The sequence below is a fragment of the Vidua chalybeata genome, chromosome 2, assembly GCF_026979565.1.
Source record: "Vidua chalybeata isolate OUT-0048 chromosome 2, bVidCha1 merged haplotype, whole genome shotgun sequence".
NCBI lineage: Eukaryota > Metazoa > Chordata > Aves > Passeriformes > Viduidae > Vidua > Vidua chalybeata.
The window spans coordinates 91163711-91185272 of NC_071531.1; the positions used below are offsets into that span (position 1 = coordinate 91163711).

A 21562-nucleotide genomic window follows, 5' to 3' on the forward strand; every position below is an offset into this window, starting at 1 on the left:
AACAGACACCAGGTCTGCAACTCAGCAAAGTTAGCACTTAAATCACAAGCCTCTGATCAGCCAACTGTGGCAACTGCAACCTTTAGTGATGTGAAATTAAGTCCCTCATCCCATTCTTCCCTCCTTTCCATCCCTGCCTCTGGCACAGGATTTACAGCCTCACAGCAGTCAGGAATAGCATAGCAGCTATTTGCTCAGTAACTCAGACATGAACTTAGTAGATCTACCTTTGCAGAAAGCCCTACTTGACTTTACAAACTCTCAAAGAATTGATACATATAAAAATATAATCTAGGTTCCCAATCTTTCATTAGCACATCATATGCATTGACAATATGAAGGTTTAATTAGTAGAAAGTAAACTACTATGAAAGCCACAAAACCATGTCAGCTGGCAAACACTGTGGCAATGTGTGTAAACAAAGTAAGCATATCAGAAAGTAATGTAATAAAAAATCTGAAAATCCAAGCCCTATACACTTAGCCCTATATTCAAAGTACTTCATGTACTTTGCCATGAATATTTTCAAAATAACTGTTTCAACCAGGAACTTTATCTTTGCATACTGAAACTTCCAAATTGCATGGTCACATGCCGCTAAAATAACAAGAGTTGTTGCTTTCGACATGCTGGGGTGCAGCGGCTGTGCTCAGGAAAACAAACATATTTACACACTACTATCTAAATAAGTCCACAGCAAATTACAGTCAAGAGGTAATTGCTGTTCCATCATTTCCAGTCAAAGTAATGAAAGTTTTATCTCCATGTCAAAAGGCACAGCCTGCCAGATTCTCCTTTCAGCATCTGTTGCTGCAGACCTTTGATGTCCGCCTTACACTTTTATCACCTAGTCCCTTAACAAGCTTTCATAGTATGTGTTCTGTCAGCTGGAAACAACCTGTCTCCAGTAGTGACACGGATTTTAATCCTTCCTAAGCATGTATTTATGTTTTCAAGCCAGCAAAATAATTTGCTGCTGTCATGGTATTTTCACAGCTCACAATGTATTACAGGGCAATCTTCCAATTCTGTTGCAACAGATCATCAGAGGCCCAGCTTATCACAACAGCTCCTCCACACAGCTGTCATTTGTTTCCTTTCTGTATTGTTCCAGCACTGACAATATTTATTGCACAGACATGAATCAGGGTAGAGCATTCAAATACCTGCTTTGGACCTGTGAACAGAAAATCTGTTAATGGCTTCTGTGGCAACATATCCCTTCCAATATGCTGAGCTGAATCCCAGCACAGGACAGAACTCCCACAGCTTAACCAATTCTGCTTTATTACTTATTTTCCTCTATCAAGTCTTTGACAGTATTCTTACTGATGGTCTCTGTGAGATGTTTCTTGCCTGTTCATGTGTTAAGGTCAGCCTTATTTCTTCCACCCTCACATTTTAGTTCTCTATTTATCTGTAGTTGGAACAAAGTTTGCATATTCTAATCTCTTATTCATCAGCCCACAAGTAGCTCTTATTTTAATTGCCTTCTTCCCTCATTTTTCTTCTAGTGTGCCAAAAACTCTGGGTGAAAGCAATTGCTTCTTCCCTTTCCCCCCCCCCTCAAAAAAAATCCATGAAAAAGCTGGTGCACAAGCATCTACACAAGAAATATACTCCACTGGGTGAATTATTTTGTTTTCTGCCCCTACCAATTGAGAACCACACACACATTGCAATGGTCTCCAACTTCTGGAAACAGATTCTGGATTGTTACCTACATAGCACTATCCTCAGTGAAAGCAAAGTTTAGCTATCTAGTAGGCACAGCACTATCCATTATCAAGCAAACCACTGGGCAGAAAGCAAATTTTCATCCCTTCATGATTCCTGTATTTAGAGGAGCAAAACACTGAGACAAGCCTGTCTTTTGGAGAGCAAACTGCCCTGTGCAGAGCTTCATATCTGCACACGTCACACATGCCCTTATCTGGACTCGTCACTCAGAAGACAATGTTTCTCAACTGTTAAGAGTCTGATAAAATTACAAGGAATTTGCATATGAAGTTAAAGATATCTTTCATCTTTCCTTTAGTTGTAGCAATATCAGATCAGTGCCTTCATTCACAGCATTTCCAGGTAAGCAGGACTGCTAGTTTTTGTGCAAATGGCCTAGAAATAGCCAGTGGGATACTAAAGCACAGTCTAACAACCTGAACTTATTAGTTTGCATGTAAGTGGCACATTCTGCCAAGGAAAACTGTGAAAATGCTTATGTACTTAATTACCAAGGAGAATTACGACTGAACATCTTAAAAATATATCAACTTCCTACCATTTAGTTCACTAAAGTATCTGGAGAGCAGTGTGAGGATCCAGCCACGCTGAGCACCTCCAGAAAACAGTGAAGCTGGCAGGACTGGAGGAGACCAAGATACTTCAGGCACAGACAAAGAAGACATTAAGCAGATTTTGAATATCAAGAGAGTTAAATGCAAGTGTATCTTGCCCAAAACCAACGGGATATGACCTATAATTAAAGATACTGCCTTGTACTTGAACAAAAGTACTGAAGTCCCACGCACAGTAAGAACAAAAGCAGATAAGAAAAATATATCTCACCAAGCCCTAACAATTTAATTGTGAGCTATAAAATTATGTGTTTGGACAGTTTTTCAGCAATCTGAACTAAAGCCTCCCATAGGCTTTCATCACCTGAATATGTTTTTTCCCCCTAGTGTATTTCAAATCCCAGTTTTTCATCCCAGTTAGCCGCGATATGTTTTTCTGGCTCTGCTTTCCTATGGAATTAAGAATCAGCTGATGATAGCTGTCATTTCAACAAAGCTTGATGGGATAATAGCCTCAGTTCCCACACACTACACAAGAATAAGCAGACATGTTGCTGAGGTCTAAACAAATACTTTCAGTGTGGTAAAGGCTCAGTGTGAGCACAACAGTTGTCTGTTCTGCCTGGCCAGCTGCTAAAGTACTCATCACACGTACTCACTGAACCAATTCATGCATCTGCAGTTATACCATGTTTGCTGCTTCTTGGCCAAGAGATAATTTGGGGGCCACAGAAGAAAGTTCATATGCAAATTGAAATTGGCAGATGAAGTTCAGAGAGAATCCTGGGAGACAGAAGAGTTTAGGATGAGAACCCAGTCTGTTAGTTCCTTCTTGACCTCCTTCCCTGCTCTCCTATCATCAGTGTAAAACATAACCCCACATCAAACAGGCCTGCATCTCTCTGCTGAGCTCATTCACAGGATATATGCATCTACCAAGCACCAAGATAAAGACCATCGAGCATATTCACCAAACATTGCTTCCGGTCTTAGGAAAAAACAGAACTTTCCTTATTAGACTAAGAGTTGATGCCATTTTCTCTATAGAAACAAGACAGCATCATACACTTGGTACAGCTGCACCGTTCATCCAACAGAAGCCAATACACAGAAAAAGCACAGGCAGACAAAGCTAGGTACTTTCTCCCACATTAAAATACCAGAGCAGCTAAGAGAAGCCTCCACATGTTTAAGACAAGTTATTTTTCTCTGGAACAATTACTACAGGGCAATAATTTTTTAACTGCTGCTCAAAAATGGACTTGGCTATCAGTCAGCCTTTACACACCAGTGGCCCAGAAGAGCGATGAAATTTAGAGGTGATGCAGGATGCTAGAAATCTTCCTAGCAGATGGAAGACAGTGTCATGAGTACAAGTACGTATTTTTTTATTTTCAACCTGGAAAGAAAATTACTTGGCACTGCGACAGTTCTAAACTAACACTTGTGACTGAACTGAAAAAAAAAAAAAGATTAAAATCTTCAAGACCAGAGCAATGAACACTTAATGAGAGCTTGTAAGATATCATACTTATACCTTCAGCTGCAGAAGAGCAAAAGTTTAGAGGGAATTAATTGCCTCTAAACAATTGCACCACCTAACTTCACTAGGTAGCTTATGCTAGAACACTTCAGTTTTTCACCACAGTTCACTGAATGAGTAGAAATTGACAAGACATCTGCAAATGGCATCTGCAGCTATCTATCAGCTGTAAAATTTAAGATAATACAGATTTTTAGATAGAAAGAAGCAGTTTATGCACCTCAGCACCTGACCTAACACAAAAGTGCCAGAAAGACCCTTCCTCTACCATTATCCTGGAATTCAGCCCTCCTTCACCCACAGCCTGACAAATACACCCAAACATGCTCAGCAAACTGTCATAAGCAATCCTTGCATTCTCATGTCTTGTGCTAAATCACCACTTACCAGAGGGTGGCACCCACTCCTCCAGTACAGTCAGGCTCTGAAAAGTATCCTTGGTCAGTAATTTTCCCATTCATTGTCTGAGGGCTGAGTTCACACAGTATGCTCAGCCCAACATTTAGCTGTGCAACAACATCAATATTTGTCTGTTTAAGTGACCAGTAAAAAGGAAACTGGAAAAAGGTTCAGCGTAGAAGACTTTTGAGCTGTCTAGACTAAATGACACTTAAGCTACCAAAATCCCTTATTTGCCTGCTACAACAGCATATATTTCTTCTATCCGCCAAAGCAGAAACTACCCAGAGAAGATCAAATAATTAGGTAGCCCTAAAATAAAGGGCCACCTCAAGGCTATGTGAGAAATTCCATCTCACAGCTCATTTGAGATACATCCCTTCCACTGAGTCTATTAAAATAAACCAAAGCATTTTTCTCTATGCCTACCTAAAGCAACAGCAGCCAGAAAGAGCTCAAACACTTTTTATCACCAGTCTACACCTAAACCAGAATTAATACCTGGAGTCAGCAAGTGCCATAAGCCATAACTGTAGCCATAAATGAACAAACAGGACACAAAGGAACCGGACATGCACAAATCTTGGCTGCAAGTCATGTCCAGTAGGAAATCCTTCCAGACTACATGCGTACAAAAGCCACATAGGAAACCAGGACACTGTCCTGAGTGGGTCACCTTGCTGAAGATTAGAGCCCAGGAGCCACCTTTAGGCTCCATCACCTTGCAGAATACATAGCGCCACATCAAGTAATTACTCCCTTACAGCATTCACACCATGCTGCAGTTAAGTACTGCACAGCAGAACAGAAAGCAAAGCTTTCCTGCACACAAACTGTACATTGCAAGTATATTTTAGATGCTCGTACTAAACTTAACCAGCCCAGTTACAGAAGCTACACTGTCTAAGGAGAGCAATCAGCTGACTGAGTTTGTGCTTGCCATACTGTGAGACAGCCTGCAGAGAAGAAGAGTCATACTTTTTGGCAGGTGAATTAATTGTCTGGTGTCCAGACACTTCATACCCACATGATTTCCAAATAAACAATGAACTGACACTGTAAAGAATAGGTCCTTTTAGGACTCAACAGCTAGGCTAAGACTACTAATCATTAAGGCTCATGCCAAGCTTGAATCTGCAATTAATTCCCATCTCTTACATCCTTTACATAACTAGAATTCCAAACCCTTGTAATACTTAAGGCTCATTCCAGAATCACCTTGTAATGCTACAGATTACAGTTAAAAATGGTATAGATGTTCAACATTCCAAGTAGTTTTTTTTTTTTAAGAATTTTAATTTCTATCATAACTTGTTACAAAGCATTATCTTCCATACACAACAGAATATATGAAGCCGCCTTAGAGGTAGCTAGAATCCGTATCAATGCCATTGCTCTTTAATTCAATTGTAAGACAAGTGGGCAGAAAGGCGTTGGAGGGAGCTATATTGATTCCAATTTACCCCCTCTGTGCTTGCATGACACACTCACAGAGCAGACTTAATCACACAAATAGATTTGTTCAGCATTCAATTCCAGACAAGCCTAGAATAGGGCATTTAAGAGGCGTGATATTCAAAGAGCAGACTTACATGATCATTTTCAATGTTTTGCAGCAGTCTTGGGTCATCAAATTCACACGATTCACTGGTGGAAGGAGGTAGCTGGCTGCAGAGAAAAACAAGCATATTCAAACAAGTGGCAACATTGCTTTTTAAATCTGCTTCCCAAGAAACTAGATGAAGTACTAAGATTGGCAAAGTAAGACTCCAGTGTCCTTGAAAGCACTGTGAAAAGATCATATGAGTAATGCAGCAAGTGCTGCAAGAAACCCAAAATGGTTATGGTTGACAGTGTACTTCAGAAGACTCAAGTGTCAATGCAGCTCCTGGAACAGATGCAGCAACAGCAGTTTTTAAGCATATTTAATATAAATGGATTTCAGGGTGGCTTGCTCATAAAACAGATCAATGCTCAATATCTCTAAGTTCCCTCCCTAGTCAGAGCATTCTGTTTCATGCTGACCCCTGGAGGACTTTGAGTACTCCAAGTAAGTACCTAGAAAAAACTTTCACAGAACCGAATAGAAAAGAAACGTACAAGGAAAGAAAACACAGCAATGAAGGAAACAGCAATATATTGGAAGAAAAGAGGGATCCATAGAAATTACCTCCCAGCAGAAGAAACATCATTTTATCACCTTCCTAAAACATGGATCATAAAAATGAGCCGGACCAGTGGAGAAGCCCAGCTTTTCTCATCACCAAATACTTTTCTAACAGCATTCAATGTTGACTTGTTTCTTGGGTGAGAATTCACTTCTTCCCTGTATTTGCCATTCAAATCTATGTCAGCCCTCCCTGGCTCTTCCCTCCTTCCCAATAATCTCAACATGTTTCACTGATACCTTGTAACACCTCTGGGTCTTCACCAGTTTCTGTGGAATGGGACAGACCCATCACCTCTATTCATTAAAGTCACCAATAAAAACAAGAAAAATTCTCTGGACATGACAGGCCTACATATCAAGCTCTCCCAGTTTAATAACTAAAACATAGCATTTTAATAAAGAAGTTCCTTTTCTTCTCATTCTCTTCAGGCCTGAACTCAGTGATCACAAAGAGCAACATTCAGTCTCTAGCTAGGGGTAAGGTTCCTGCAAAGTAGGTTAATTTTAGCTTTTAACTTGACTGTCTGCAATTATAAATAAGCACTGCATTAGCATCCCAGCCACCCCAGCCACTGCCTATTCCTCACCCCCCTCACATATGAAATCTCTATGCAGAAGAGTAGATCCATCACCACCCACCAGCTCTGCATTAGGCTCCCACTGGAAGACCATTTTACTCAAATGCATTCCTCCCTTGGGCTTCTTCCAGTCCCAAATTGGAAAGCAGTCTTTATATAGACTGTACCCACTCTGCTATACAGAACATAAACATCTTGGAATATATTTACCTGAAGTCTTCTGATGAACGTTCTCTTTCCAACTCAGGAAAGTGACTGAGGAGCAGAAAAAGGAAAAAAGAACATTTATTCCACTTTAGTAACAAAAAAAAAAAAAAAAAAAAAAAAAATAGGTGGAAGGCGAAGATCAATGAGTCATCCCACAAAAACATATGCTGGAATGATGGGTTCAGCTGTTCATACATTTGAATCAAGTTTTCTGCCTTTTGAGATATCTAAATTAGCTAACATGAAATTCAAAGGTTAACTTACACCAAGATCTTAAGACTACCCATTTAACATGAAGCAAATACAAAGATGAAGATGACTCAAAGGGATCCTTCTGACAGAACAGAATAAAACCAGTAAGCAGGTATCCCTCTTGTGCAAGGAATATTAAGCTCTATAACTACAACTACACTGTTCTAACAAAATTCTGGGTCTTCTCAAGTCACAGAAATATGACTGATAAATGCTACCCTTGGGCTGCAAGCTCTTCCCTCTTGAAAGGCCAGAGCTTATTTAGCACTTCTGGTTTTGTTTAAGTCATGATCAGGTAAGTTAGGAAGCAAGTTTCTTTGCTTTCTGTGAAGTACTCCCCAGGTTTGACTTTCATAATTTGTGCTGCAGGACAAATGAAAACGACAGGAAACTACGGGAACTATTGCAGGAAAACGAAAACTACTAATTAAGGCCACAAAATATGCTACAACAAAAATTGAAGAACAGAATATTCTAATCCTTTCTCAATATAAAATTTTGTACCAATAGTAAGCACGCATTAAGCTACAGAGTTTTTTTAGAAGTCATACCTACCCATATGTCACTCCAGCAATACTGCATTTCTTAAAGTTCATGATATTGCATGTTAGAGTACCTGTTTTATCAGAAAACAGGTATTTTACCTGGAACAGAAAAAACAAGTCTGATTTTCAACTTGCATAGTAATAAAACTCAAAGTAGAAAACAGGAAGATACTCAGAGACATATTGCTCAAATGTCACAATATTGGCCAATGCAGGCTTATTACAGCTTGATTTGTCTACCAAGTCTACAGAACAAAAATCAGGCAAATTATTTAATTGCATTAATTCTTTATCTCTAAATGTGGAAAGGCTCAAATAGTAAGTATCAATTGCCAAGGCTCTAGTGAGGTCATTACAGATGTACTTGGTCGCACTACTTGGACATTTACCAAATCTTTCAACTGTACTAATATCAAAGAGTGATTAGAAATGAAAACAAAGACTCTTAGGATTGTGGAAGGCTCACTGGAATTTTACACACTGAAGACATTCTGTGTTTCAAAGATCACCAGGAATGTTTGGGGATTTTTTTTCCTCTACCTATAAGCACAGAATATGCTAGAGTAAGTCCAACTGGTACTCTGCAGGCAAACAAAAGCTGCTTTTTCTGATGTCCACTCATGAGCAGTCCTAAAATACACAACACACAGCCACAGTCAGCACTGCCCAAAGTAATAATCCCTTCATGGAAACAGTGATTTTAAGGTAGAACTTGGAGGCAACCCCTCAAAGCAACTTATTGGAGCATTAGCAGATTCAACATTCCCATCTTCGAAGAGCCACAACTGGCCAAAACGAACTGCAAGTTAATGACACCACAGTTGTACCTCTGCATGAGGTAAGACTTCCAACCAGGAAGGAATGGTGATAACATGAAAGTTAGACAACTCAAAGACCAAAATAATTTGACTAGAGGTAGAAGAAGCTTTTCCTCAATAATTGCCATTCAGCTCAAGACAATGCAGTACACTACTTGTAAGGTGATCCTTTAGCTATGCACTATACTGCCACTGAATACAGCATTGGAAATTGAGCCTTTGCAAGCCAGAAGTCAAAGTCGCTACCCACACTTCTGAGGAATTTTAAGTCATTAATAATTTCACCATAAAACAAAAATATCAAGGGCACCTGTGAACATGTAATTCAATTAAAAAATCAAAAAATTCAGTCTAGTTACACAGAATCACTAGGGAGCCATTCCTGAAAATAACATATGGGCCACCAACATACATTATGCCACACATCCTTTACTTCAGGCAAAAATAACACCATAATTTGGAGGTTGATAACTTCACATCAAAGTGATTTAAACAGAAATCAAATTTCAGCATTCATAAGAAAAACACCGATCAGATTAAGCAGGAACAATATTGACTATCCCCCTAGTGAGCAGGATATTATTATGTATTTTAAATACATAAGTGTTGTCTCCAATAATAAATTCATGCCTGTTATGAAGTTCATGAAGTTCAGTTACAGACTTATAACCTTGATGGTCAAGGAAAAAAGCTACCATTTCTCAACAGTATTACAAAATTCCAACAGCAAAGTCATATTATCCAGTAAGCTTGTTTTGGGAAGCCCTTCCAGTTTGAAGAAATGTTATTTCCAGAATAAACCAACCTACAACTAGAAGTTATCTTTATCTGAAAGGAAAATAGAAATGCTTGAAGGAGCACAATATCTAAATTAGGAATAAATTTATTTTTTTTAACTTGCATCTCCTGTGAAGTAGTCAGAAACATCAAAAACTAATAACAGTCCAGCCCTGTATGTTCTGTTCTGGTACAGACAGCCAAAATCACAGAGCGTCTCTCCAACACCTTTAAGAATAAAGTTTAGAGTGAACATAAGAAATAGTTTCAATTCCCAAACATAAAACTGCCTATATGACATTACATTTAATCCTGTGATATCTCATTATTTCACTTGTAAGACTCAGACTAGAGAAAATAAAAATGTCCCATTAACCCAAGCCACAGAGTAACAAAATAAGGCTGATTTGCACATCTTGTACAAATCTTGTACATTTTGCTGTCATACCTTCACTCTTGAGAGAGTATATCACAATCATGACACTTCAGAAAATGTTATCTTACCTGTCCAAGTTCCTCATTAAGGTTTGAGGTTCTGGCCATTGCAGGTGTATCTGTTTCAGGGTAATACATATCTATGTCCTGAAATGAAAGCAAAATTAAGACTTATGTTATGCAAATTAAACAGTAAAGTCTCTTTTCTTCTTTTAGTCAGCTCCAACTTGGCTTGACTGTCTTAATGCTATGAGCAGGCATTCTGAATGCTTGAGACAAACATCATCCCAGGATGAATATGGGTGCCTCCTTCCCAAAGTATACCTCCATCCTACAGGGACATGAGAAAAGACAGATTCAACTATAGGTAGTTAATAAACAAAAGGTGCAACAAAAAAAAAAAAAAAAAAAAAAAAAAAAAAAAAAAAAAAAAATCAAACTTAGCACAGTAGAAAGAAGCTCATGCATTAGCCATGCTACTCATAGGTGGTCAGTTATAACAATCAGTTGCTCTAGCCACATCTATGAGAGACAATTTTAGTGGATCCATGAAATAAACTTCTTCAGTTACCACAAAGAAATAGGTGCTACACAAACCGAAGAAACTTCTGATATGCATATCTGCTACATTACAAGCAGCTCAGGGAACAGACATATTAAACTTCACTTATATTTGTTTTATAGGAACCTACTACATTACTCAAAGTCCAAGATTAATGCATACCAACAAAAGGTATTCCTCTTGATTTTGTCCAGCTTGAGAACCACCACTACAGTATTTTTGGGCCACAACTTGAGAAAGACATTTTGAAGTCAAAGCTCTCCTGAACAGACAGATCACTCTTTGGTTGTACGAGGCAGCATCAACTTTTCTTACAAAAACATTATGGTCCATTCCAGAGGTGACCTTAAAGCCAGCCTCAGGATGAAAAAACAAAACACACACACAAAAAACAAAAACAAAAAAAAACCCAAAAAACCACCAACCAACAACAAAAAACCCCCACACCTTCAAACAAGCCCAGTCTTGCCCTCTGCTGTGTCTCTGAGAAGCTGTAAGATACTGAAGTGTTTTCAAAAGATAACTACTGAACATGAGTCAGCCAAGAGAGACCTCCTTCAACCAAGAGCTGAACTTTCCTTCTCATCCTAAAAGCCTAAAATACAAGTGATGATTTGCACAGGAGAACTTCCTGTGACTAGATGTTTAATTTCCTGTGAAACACAGAACTGATATAAAATAAAACCTGAGTTTCCCCCTGCCTTTCCCAGAAGTTGCATCAGAAAAGTAATTAGAAAAATCTCGCTAAGATGTCAAGTGGGTTTTTATTTTAAAAGCCAACATCCAGAACTGAGATACATTCACTCTTCCTACTTACCCAATTTATAAAAAGAGCCTGAGTAAACTTGACAACTTCCAATGTCACCAGAAGGCTGATTGGAATAAGGTTGTTGTACAAGATTATAAACGTCAGCAGATTGTATCCAAAGTTGACAGACAGCATTTCTGTGGATCAAAAGACACAGGACACTAGCAGCAGACAAGTCTGAGTGGTACAGGGGCAATCATCTTTATGCAGTTCACCTAATCAGATTTAGCCAAGCTAAAATAATAAACTACTGTGTTGATGTCTAGTGTAAGGGCCATTTTAATATTGATTGCAATAGAAGGTAGATAAAACACCCACAGAACACATGCATTTTATACCAGGTGAATAAAGGCAAGGTTGGTGAGGCTATATATAAAAGAACATAACACTTTCTGAACAATTTTTGCTAGACAGATGGTGAGAAATCCAATATTCCCCACTATAACCCAATTTAAACATTTATCTAGTGTGTCAACTGCCCAATTAAGAACCCCCAATGTCACTAGTAATATAACCATCTTTCAGAAAGTGCCTACTTGCCTCAGTGGAGTTAGGTAACAAAAAATAAACACTGAAATTAGTTCTAAAATCTGACATCATTTTCAGAATTGAGAATTTACCCTTACTAAAGAAATTGATGAGAACAAGTTGACTGTTAAACACTTGCCTAGTATATGAACTAAGGCACCCTGCTTAAGCAAAGAAGTTGTTATTAATGGCGACAACATTGGGCAACTTGCCCAAATAAGTCTACCATCACAACTGGTCCTAAAGGGAAGGGGAAGCATTATAGACAGCCAGCAGGAAGGTGCAAGTCTCAGCAGAGACACAGGATGAAGGCTCCTGGTCACAGTGCTGCCCACAGCCTCTCTTTACAATCAAAGTCTCCACATTTTTATGCTCTCCACTTCCCTAGAAACTTAGAGAGGCACTTCAGTCAGCACAGAGAACACCCAGCACAACAGGGTCAGAGTCCATAACTAAGGGTTTTCAGCATCACAAGTTACTTAGAAGTCAAGGGAGCAAACTAGAAGGAGACAGAATCCAGAGAAAATTGTTAAAGCCTAAAAAAGATCAGAGTTTGGACAAAGGCAACTCAAAGTGTGAGTACACCCTAATTCCGTATCTTTGATAGGTTAACAGACAAAAGAAGCATGCTTGGTATTGGAACATTTCCCAATACAATTTTTACAGAGATGAGACATTTAACTAAAATTTAATGTCTACCTGCCAAACCCGAAAAAGTCTTTCCTGTGTGTGGCAGTTATAGAAGGTATAGAAATTGGGCATTCAATATACAGAAAGGCATCTACACAGACTATAATGTCATCTTAGTCTACTTCAAGTTGCACCTCTTTTATATTGCAAGTTCAAGAGTTCATTCCATTCATCTTTTCCAGTACTGCTTCCGTCATTGGAAGGCACAAATTTAAACTTACTCATTAAAAAACAAGGGGAGAGCAGGCAAGAAATTCTGAAAGTTGCTGACACTGCTACAAGAAGACATTACAACTAACAAAACTCAGAGTCAAATATGGGGCATTTCCATGCTTTTCCTATGTGACTTTTTTTCATTACTACCACAACTACAATTCTTAAACTACAGAAGATACACTTGCCATCTGTTTTGCATCATCATCAGGCAAGCCATTTGCAGTTTGTGATAACTGCTTTAAGATCTGCATCTAAAAATGCTTTTAACACCACATTTTATAGCTAATGTAACCTCCTCAAAAGTCTGCTGAGGAGTATTTCATTGTTCATGTCCATCTTTGATAATGAACTAATAGATTCAAGGACTAAAAAAAAAAAATCAAATAAAACCCTTCAAACAACTATGCTAAGAGATCAGTTTTCTTGCAACAAGGTAAGAGAAGCTAAAGACAGAAATTTTACTCAATAAATAAGAATTGTCACATTTAGCATTTCAATTTTCTCTAAAAGAGCAGATCAGCATTTCTAACTGAAATAAGTCAAGAGAAATCCTTTGCATCTGTATATAAGCATAAAGCTGAAGTCAGCAACAAACTGATACTGCCCATTCTGCAGTCAAATACAGTCAGACACACATAAGGCTGCAGTACATGACCCCTCCTGAGAAAAAATTCAGGTATGGTATCTCTACAGAGATGAAAGAAGTGAACACCGGATATCCAAGTGCCCCTCTTGCCCCTTTTCTGTTTCTGCCCTGCTCCTTGGGTGCTAGCCCAGTGATATTTACCTAACCTTTAGAAACCTCACTGGGAAGCTCACTTATGTCAGCCTATTCTCAAAAAAAAAAAAAAAAAAAAAAAGAAAATATTAGGTCATCAAAAAACTAGCAAGATGTGGGGTTTTTGGGGTTTTATTTCTTATTTTAGGCACTAATTCAGTGAAGGTAAGAGCCTGGCTGCCCCTGCAGTCTGATACATCACTGGCTCAGTGCCTGCATACTCACTGTTGGAGCCAAGGTACCAGACAACTTCGCCGTGTGTTCTGTTCCATAATAAGGCACCTACAGAACTCACAAGGGCCATTACCAGGAGAATACAGAACAAAACCAGGATCTGCATGTTGGTCACTTTCTCCACGTTTGATCTCTTCAGAGGTGCTTTGGTTGAATTCTGAACAGCAGCAGGGGGGAAAAAAAAAAGAGAAAGAACCTGAAAATGGCTTTTACAAGATAAAAATGCAGAAGCAAACCCAGTCTTTACTTTCAGAGTCCATTAGAGCACCTGCTGTCCATCCCACTGATGGTCAGCAGCAGTAATCAACATATGCATGTTGCCGGTCTCACCAGGCACTCCCTGACATTAAGGCAATTAGATTAAGACAACAGTCCTGTATTATCTCCATGATTATTACTATATCCTCAGCTGTTAAGCCTCAGTTTTAAATGTCATCAGGCTACCAGAAAAATTAGGATGAAAGTTAGTTCTCCTTACATCTTGAACTGCTTTCACTTCAGTGTGTGTTTGCACACGTGCAGATGCAAACTGGGGTACAATGGACTTCTATTCCTCAAGGCCTCCAAGCCTTAAACTATACTGAGTCAAACACTTTCATAAAATCAAGTCAATGACAATGAGAATACAGAAAATATGACCAACTTCTATCAAAACATACCCTTAATCCCCTTAAAACCTTTACCTGCATGAGTTTTGTATCATGTCCTGTATACACAACAATACCCAAGACCCACTGAGTGTTTCTCAGTTGTGCACCTCTCAGCAAGATCTGGTCTGGACCAACAGGAACTGGGCTGTAAAAGAAGAAGTTCATGGATCTTGCACTTCTTGGTAACCCTTTAAAGAAGATAGTTCTACTCCCAGCCTTACTCCCCAGTTAATAATAAAAACAACCCCAAACAACAAGAGGAGAAGAATGTAATAGCAACATAATGAGCTTAGATTGTTCACACAACTGAAGAAAGCACTGAAACCTCCGTAAGTCTAATTCCTGCTAAAGTACAGTAGGGCAAAGCTGCTCCAGTTATCCATGACTTGAGAAATTATGTGGCAGCCATAAATAAGCTTATACTGCACTTGACCTTGCCTAGAACATTCTCCCTCACATCAAGGACAGAGAAGCATCAAACTTGCAAAGAGACCATCCATTTCAAGCACACTATCATGTACACTATTAAACAAGCATTTGAGAAAGCCTGTATCAACCACATGACTTCCAAGCAGGATGCAATTGATCATCTGCTATTCTTGCACTGAGCTGCCCAAGGAATGTACATTTGGTGAAGGAAAACACGTACAGCCAAATAAAACATTTATGTTCCTACCAACCTGTCAGCATCTGAATTTGAGTGCTAAAACTACATACTTTTCTTTCAAGAGTTGTAGAAATCAAACACACACCGACAAATCCTCCAGGTTCTGGGATCACTTTTCTCTACAAACCTGACCTTGGTGCAGCCTTTGGCTCTTGCTGAAAGGGAAAGGCTTCAATTTCCTCTGTGTAATTTGTGTAACAAGAAGGCCCTAAAAACCCCAGCCATTTCCTTGAGTCCTTCTCTTTAGATATACCTTTTATCAAAATATCACCAGTCATTACAAAGAAATCAATACTCCATAACAAGCAGAAGGCTCCATACAAAGACAGAACTGTGTTATCTTATACTGGCATATGCTCTGATTAATAAATATTAATTATTATCCTACTCTTCCCCAGCAAAAACATACACGTGCTCCGAGTTCCAGACTAAAAGAACAGAGGAAACATTTTTCTTAACCAAATGAATTCATGGCTTTGTTGTCAATACCTTTGACCATCTAAGCGCAAGTTTCCAGTGAAGTCATAGAGATGGCGGTTGGGTCCTTCACATTCTATCCTCCCAGACACTTTCATCAATTCTTCCCTGGACTGGAGACTAGCAGTTTGAGACAAACCCTGCACAGAACAATTCAAATGAGATTCTTGATAAAAACTGCTATTAGAAGGCAGCCTAGGAAAATGGTGTTTCCTTTTAACAGCTACGAACAAAAATATAGTTAAATCTGTGGAGGTTTGTTAGTCAGGGTCCTGTTTTGCTTTGGGTGGGGGGGGGGTTTGTTGCTTTTTTGGGTTGGTTTTTGTTAGGTTTTGGGGTTCCCTTTTTTAATTTTATATTCCGCTTTCCTGCAAGGAAGATGGACACATAGGAACCTACTAACAAGACTGAAACTCTCTGCACAGATATTTACATTACCTACATGATCTCTCTTGAACCAAGAGGAAAGTAACATCCATAAAACACGAAGTTAGATATGTACAGGAGGAAGTAGGAGAAAAGCAGTATAAACAGGCCTGTTTTTTTTCTCAAAGTATAGCTACACTGATGTGTTATGGCTGCTAAATATGGTCATTCTGAAGTGTAGTGTCTCTTGGGCCCACAGCAGCCAATATGCTCTGATCCTGCGCAAGGTCAATGATCAGCCTGTCACACAACTGCAATGTAAAGTATTGGTACTCCACATCTGAGCACATGCACAGCACCCCACTAACCTTCTATTAAAAGAGGAATCCATTTCATGTTTCTTTTGCCAGAATTTGACTGCAGCAGTGCAAGCCAGAGCAAGGCTGCATTTTTGTATTTTAAGCATGTCCTGAAGCAAATAAAATCTTACAAAAGCTCAAGACCTGACTTAGTAGCCTGACCTGCAACAGTAAATCACATTTCTACAAATGTAGTAAAGAATAAGCAAGCATAGCTTTTTAAAAACAAATTATCTGTGTTTCAAAATCCTAATCTAAATTTTTTTTTAATGAAAGAAGCCAAAGATTCTTAACTATTTCTAAACACTATAAGCAACAGTACTTCTTTAACAAAACTAGAAAGATACAAATAAATTCTTTTGCTTACCACAGAGATAACCTATCAACTTATACATATAAAGATCCTTTTTAGCTTCTGCCTATGTATAATGCTCATAAAATAGTACTTGTGACAGGAGACATTGCAACTCTCATCACAAGCATAGCTGATTTTTTTTTTATGTACAGCACTTAAATTCCACTAACTAGACCTTCAGCAAAACACATCCAAGGTCTGTTTGATTTGTCTCTCTGCGCTTAAAATACTCGCTCCAGGTTAGTTCCTTACTGCTTGGGTTTGTATCCGTTGAAAAGGCAAATTACAGCCACTTGAAGAAAGATGCTTTTTAAAACAACAACAACAAAAAAGCACACTTGTATTGTTGCCATGCAAGCTAGATGCCACTTCATAACTAATATTAAATACCTAAAAGAAAAAAAAAATAAATTCAGTTTGTTTTACCTGTCGTATTTTAAGATTCGTCTCCCCATCAAGATTAGCTGTTTCAATATAGCACATGGCTTGTGGTTCACTGTAAGGAGTGTAAGATTTTCAATATTAAAACTCAGTGCTTTTTTGTACACTACTTTTACACTAATATAGTCCACCGCAGACTTCTTCAATGCACTGCAGAAGACAAAGCTATACTGGTGGTATACAACCATGAAAGCTGAAAGTACATATTTAATGGAGATGTCTTTGGATATGGTCATACAACTACAGAGAAAGACAAGTCTAAATCAAAAAATCAGTAAGAATTTAACAAGTCATTATAAACTTAGACGCCTAAAGTGGATTACTTTGAATTGCAATCCATTAAATTGCTTCCAATAGCAAGAGCTGTGGATGAAAGAGCAAGTATTGAACCGTATAAAAAGGGGACATGTTTGGATGAAGACAGCAATGCTCTCTGCTATTGAATTCTGTCTGTGATCTGAACCCACAAAATCATGTCTACAAGGTCCCCTTAATAAGGGAAGTACATCCAAAGTCACTGCTAAACAGCTTTTTTTTGAGCATGAGAAAAAGGTTTGTTAGGATTGAGGGCTGTAACCTGCATCTTCCAGATGTGTTTCTGCCTTACCAATAGGGACAAAAATCTTCCTCCTAGAACTGAGCTTTCTATTAGTCAAGCTCTTATCTGTATCTAACAGAGGAGATCTGCATAGGTGGTACCTGTGATAAGGAAGGGTACTTTTACCAGATCTTTTCCTGACATGCCACTCAATATTCAAAACCTCTGTAGGGCACCACCAAAATGATTTTTCTGCCCACTGTCTCCTCAGGCTACTAAGGAATATCAGTTTCCCACCTGGACTCAAGCAAGTGCTTCTTCAGCATATCACTTCTCATACTCTTGATAAATGGCTAGTTTTTTTCCAAAGTAACAAATTGTTCTAACAGCAAATGTTCTCAATCAACAGAACAGTCAGTAATAAAGACTCCTTAGGAAAACAATGATTAAGAAATGGACAGGTACATTTATAACACAGTAAGAAGCTAGATTATTCTCTCCAATTGATTTTGCTTTGAAAAGAAAAAATGGTTGAGTCTATTCTTTGTCCCCTCCTACACAGGCAATTTGAATCTGAACCCAAGAAAGACACTGATTAGAGTCAAGCCTGATTCCAATTTTACCTTTGTCAAACACCTTATCTACTACAACTGAAATGGTTAGCTCAGGAAGGAGACCTTTTGCAATACAATTCCTCTAATTTCCACAGAAATTGTATGAACTGTGGAAATGAGAAATGGGGACGTGTTTCCATGCAAAACTATGTTTGAATTAAAATTTTTCCTACATGTTAATTCATTTTTTATGTAAAATTTGATGTCACCTTTTTGCTGTACAGGAAAAGAGAATCAAGATAAAAACAACTGTCAATTTTACCTCTGACAATCACCTCAGACACAGAAAATCAACATATACAAGCAAAATAACCCACCCCTTCAGAACATGCAGAGCTTTCTGGTGAACTGAGGACACTTAGTATTGACATTTAAAGGAATCATGGGAATAATACCAATTATAAAGCAGAACTGACATGGAAATTGCTATTTATTTCAAGCAAAGCTTCTCCCAAATAACCATGCTTTGGGTTAAATTCTCTAATTATTATGTGGTTATCAAAGACAGCAGGTTAGTAGAACAATGTAGAACAAAAAGCTGGCCCACACAGTTAAGAAATAAGTCAGAAGAGGTTTTTACTATAATACATTAGAGAAGTTCTTAAGTAAAATATTCTTCAATGCTGAAACAAAGTTATTGATGTCCAAGTTCAGCCTAATTGCATATTAAGTTGACAACCACTTATTTAAAGTTTGAGGCTTGTTTTGAAAAATACAATACTGTATACCATGGAATGAAGGTACCTCTATCCTTCATCACATGGTAATTCAAAAAGACTGAGCTTCTGCATATAGCTTAGAAAAAAATAAAACCTCCCAGAAACAGCACAGACAAGAAGGATGGAGCAGAAAATACAGGAGCTTAAAAAAAAACAAGTTCCCTTCAAAGTTGGATCATGTAAGAGAACTGAAACCCTGAGACCAGGGCAATCCGCAGTCACCATTGAAAAGCACACACACAGGAGGGAATTACAGAGGTGTTGTACGGTTTGGTTACTGGAGCCAAACATGCTTAAAGCATGTTTAACAACAGGAGCTGTGCTGTTGTCTCTTGTTTAAACCTCATCTGTCTAAGCAAACTGTGGTCTTGATTTGGCCTCAAGTTGCTCTACACAATCTAGAACCTAGACTAGCAGTCAAGCACCACTCAAATGCTTTCAGGAGCTATGAGACCTCAACAAATGAGAGGGCTGGGCAACCACCAGCCATATGAAGTTTAACAAAGGCAAGTGCTGGATTCTCCACCTGGGACAAGGTAACTAACCCTAGATGTGTGTACAGACTGGAGAATGGGATGAGGGAGAGCAGTCGCATGGAAAGGGATCCGAGAGTCCTGGTCAATGGCAAGTTCAACATGAGTCCACAGTGCGCTGGCAGCCAAGAGGGCCAAATGTGTTCTGGGGGGGCATCAGGAAGTTGTCCCACACTTGAAACTAAACCAAGAAGGACTCAACAAGTTACTGTTGCTACCATGCTAGAGATGGGCCATACATGTGCTAAATCCAAGAGAAGTAGTGAATAAATGAAGACCAAAAGCTCTTTTGTTGTCTGATGCCAATTGAGCTAGCCTTTCAGATTTGCTATTTGAAAGAGAAATCTTCCTGGGGGGAGCGCAGGAAAATATGCTGAATACTCAGCGGAATTAACTGGAAGAAAAATTAAGCTTCTTTATTTAAGTGGAGGGATTCTCAGAAGGCCATAGAACCACTGACTGCATGAAGCTCATGTTAAGGACCTTCAGTCTCTCAACAAACTCATTAATACAGAGTATTATGTACCTGCAATTCATAAAGTCAAGTCTTGAAAAGGTTTCATTTTAGAAGAGCCTATTTACAATGATACATGAATCAAAGCCTAGTAAAGCTATGTTTTGTCAATGAATTTTGTTGAAATTTGATTTTAGATGTGGAATAGAATTAGTGCTATCTGATGTCTGGTTTTATTAATAGCAAATACAGAGATTCAAGTCCTCTGCACCTCAGTTCATCAGACACATCACTTCCACGCCCATTCAGGATACCTGGTAGATATTATGATCATGTCTGCTGGAAGATGCTGCCCATTGGTGACCTTCACAATATCGCCTACTGCTACCTGTGGTGGTCAGGAGTACAGTAGCATGGAAGAGAAAAACAAACAGTTCGCTTGTCTGGAATGTTAGTTTGTTATTTTCTTTCACCCAGTCAGAAGAACAGCATCATGCACAGAACAGCTAGAGACAGTTTTTCTGAAAGTCAGAGTACTTTTCACTGCAAGTTTGGAAATATCAAAGCCTTCCCTTTTCTGAATGCAAAGTAAACAATTCTAGAGAGAAAAAAAGGTAGATACACTCAATTAGAAATTGTGAACTTCAGTGGTTTATATTTAATAAAAATTACTTTTTTCTATAGTTCTGCCATTATCCAAATTCAGGGGTTTTCTTTAGTCTTTTTTTTCCCTAGTAAAAAGGTTATCTTTAAACTTTACCTTCATTAAGTATCAAGAGTTTTCTTCTACTCCTTATCTGTATTACTTACCTACCCAATCATCACTATCATTTTCCCTTAATTCCCCTTAGATGCACTGCTTGTACTAGTCACTAGCAAACAGTATCATCTCTATGGATCCATCATATAATCCTGTCCTTCCCTGACTGAGATATGCAGAATTCTGGAATACTTGTCTCCTCCTACACAGGCCTAAGATTTTCCAGCGACTTGAGTTAGTCACACATGCATGGGACTTTCATTCTCAAAAGAGTCAAGTAGCACTCTCAAACAGTAAACCAAGTCTGCCCAATAAGCATGAGGCTGCTTAATGCCAATGCAGCACAGAGAGTCTGAAATGGGCTTAAAATACTTTCATGATATTAATTTATAAAAATGGAAAACAGATGGTATGTTTGAACAAGCAGATTCATTAGTTTTACTCAGATACCACTAAAAATAAATTCCCTGCCACTTTCAGTAAAAGAAAAAAGTAAGAAGCCTGCCTTAAAGTGATCAAGGTGGATAATACAGAACTGTTACTCCTTAACAACAAAAGCATGGACATCGTGCAGTTACAGACACAGGTCAATTCAAGAAGTGCCTAAGGGTATAAAAAACCCAGATTCCAGACTCGACCTTAAACTTTCAATTCACTGTCCTTTCTACAAAAATAGGACTTGGAACAGCATAAACAGGAACCAACATTAGCCATCTGAATCCCTGGCAATCTTCAGCTTCTACTATAGGCTAACACTTCAGCAGGATTGCTTTTAGGTGTCTTGAGACTGATCT

The 21562-nt window shown here is 38.6% G+C and overlaps 1 protein-coding gene across 1 annotated transcript in view; it reads right to left on the reverse strand.

Annotated features, from left to right (window-relative positions):
• Positions 1 to 21562, reverse strand: part of ATP8A2 (ATPase phospholipid transporting 8A2) — a 275860-nt gene that overhangs the window by 234378 nt on the left and 19920 nt on the right. Inside the window, exons 7-16 of the mRNA XM_053935453.1 lie at positions 20323 to 20396; positions 17136 to 17205; positions 15642 to 15769; positions 14519 to 14630; positions 13827 to 13992; positions 11399 to 11526; positions 10089 to 10166; positions 8000 to 8088; positions 7196 to 7240; positions 5830 to 5905 (exon numbers count right to left, since the gene is read on the reverse strand). Coding sequence (XP_053791428.1) covers positions 5830 to 5905; positions 7196 to 7240; positions 8000 to 8088; positions 10089 to 10166; positions 11399 to 11526; positions 13827 to 13992; positions 14519 to 14630; positions 15642 to 15769; positions 17136 to 17205; positions 20323 to 20396 — 966 coding nt within the window. The remainder of the gene's footprint in view (positions 1 to 5829; positions 5906 to 7195; positions 7241 to 7999; positions 8089 to 10088; positions 10167 to 11398; positions 11527 to 13826; positions 13993 to 14518; positions 14631 to 15641; positions 15770 to 17135; positions 17206 to 20322; positions 20397 to 21562) is intronic.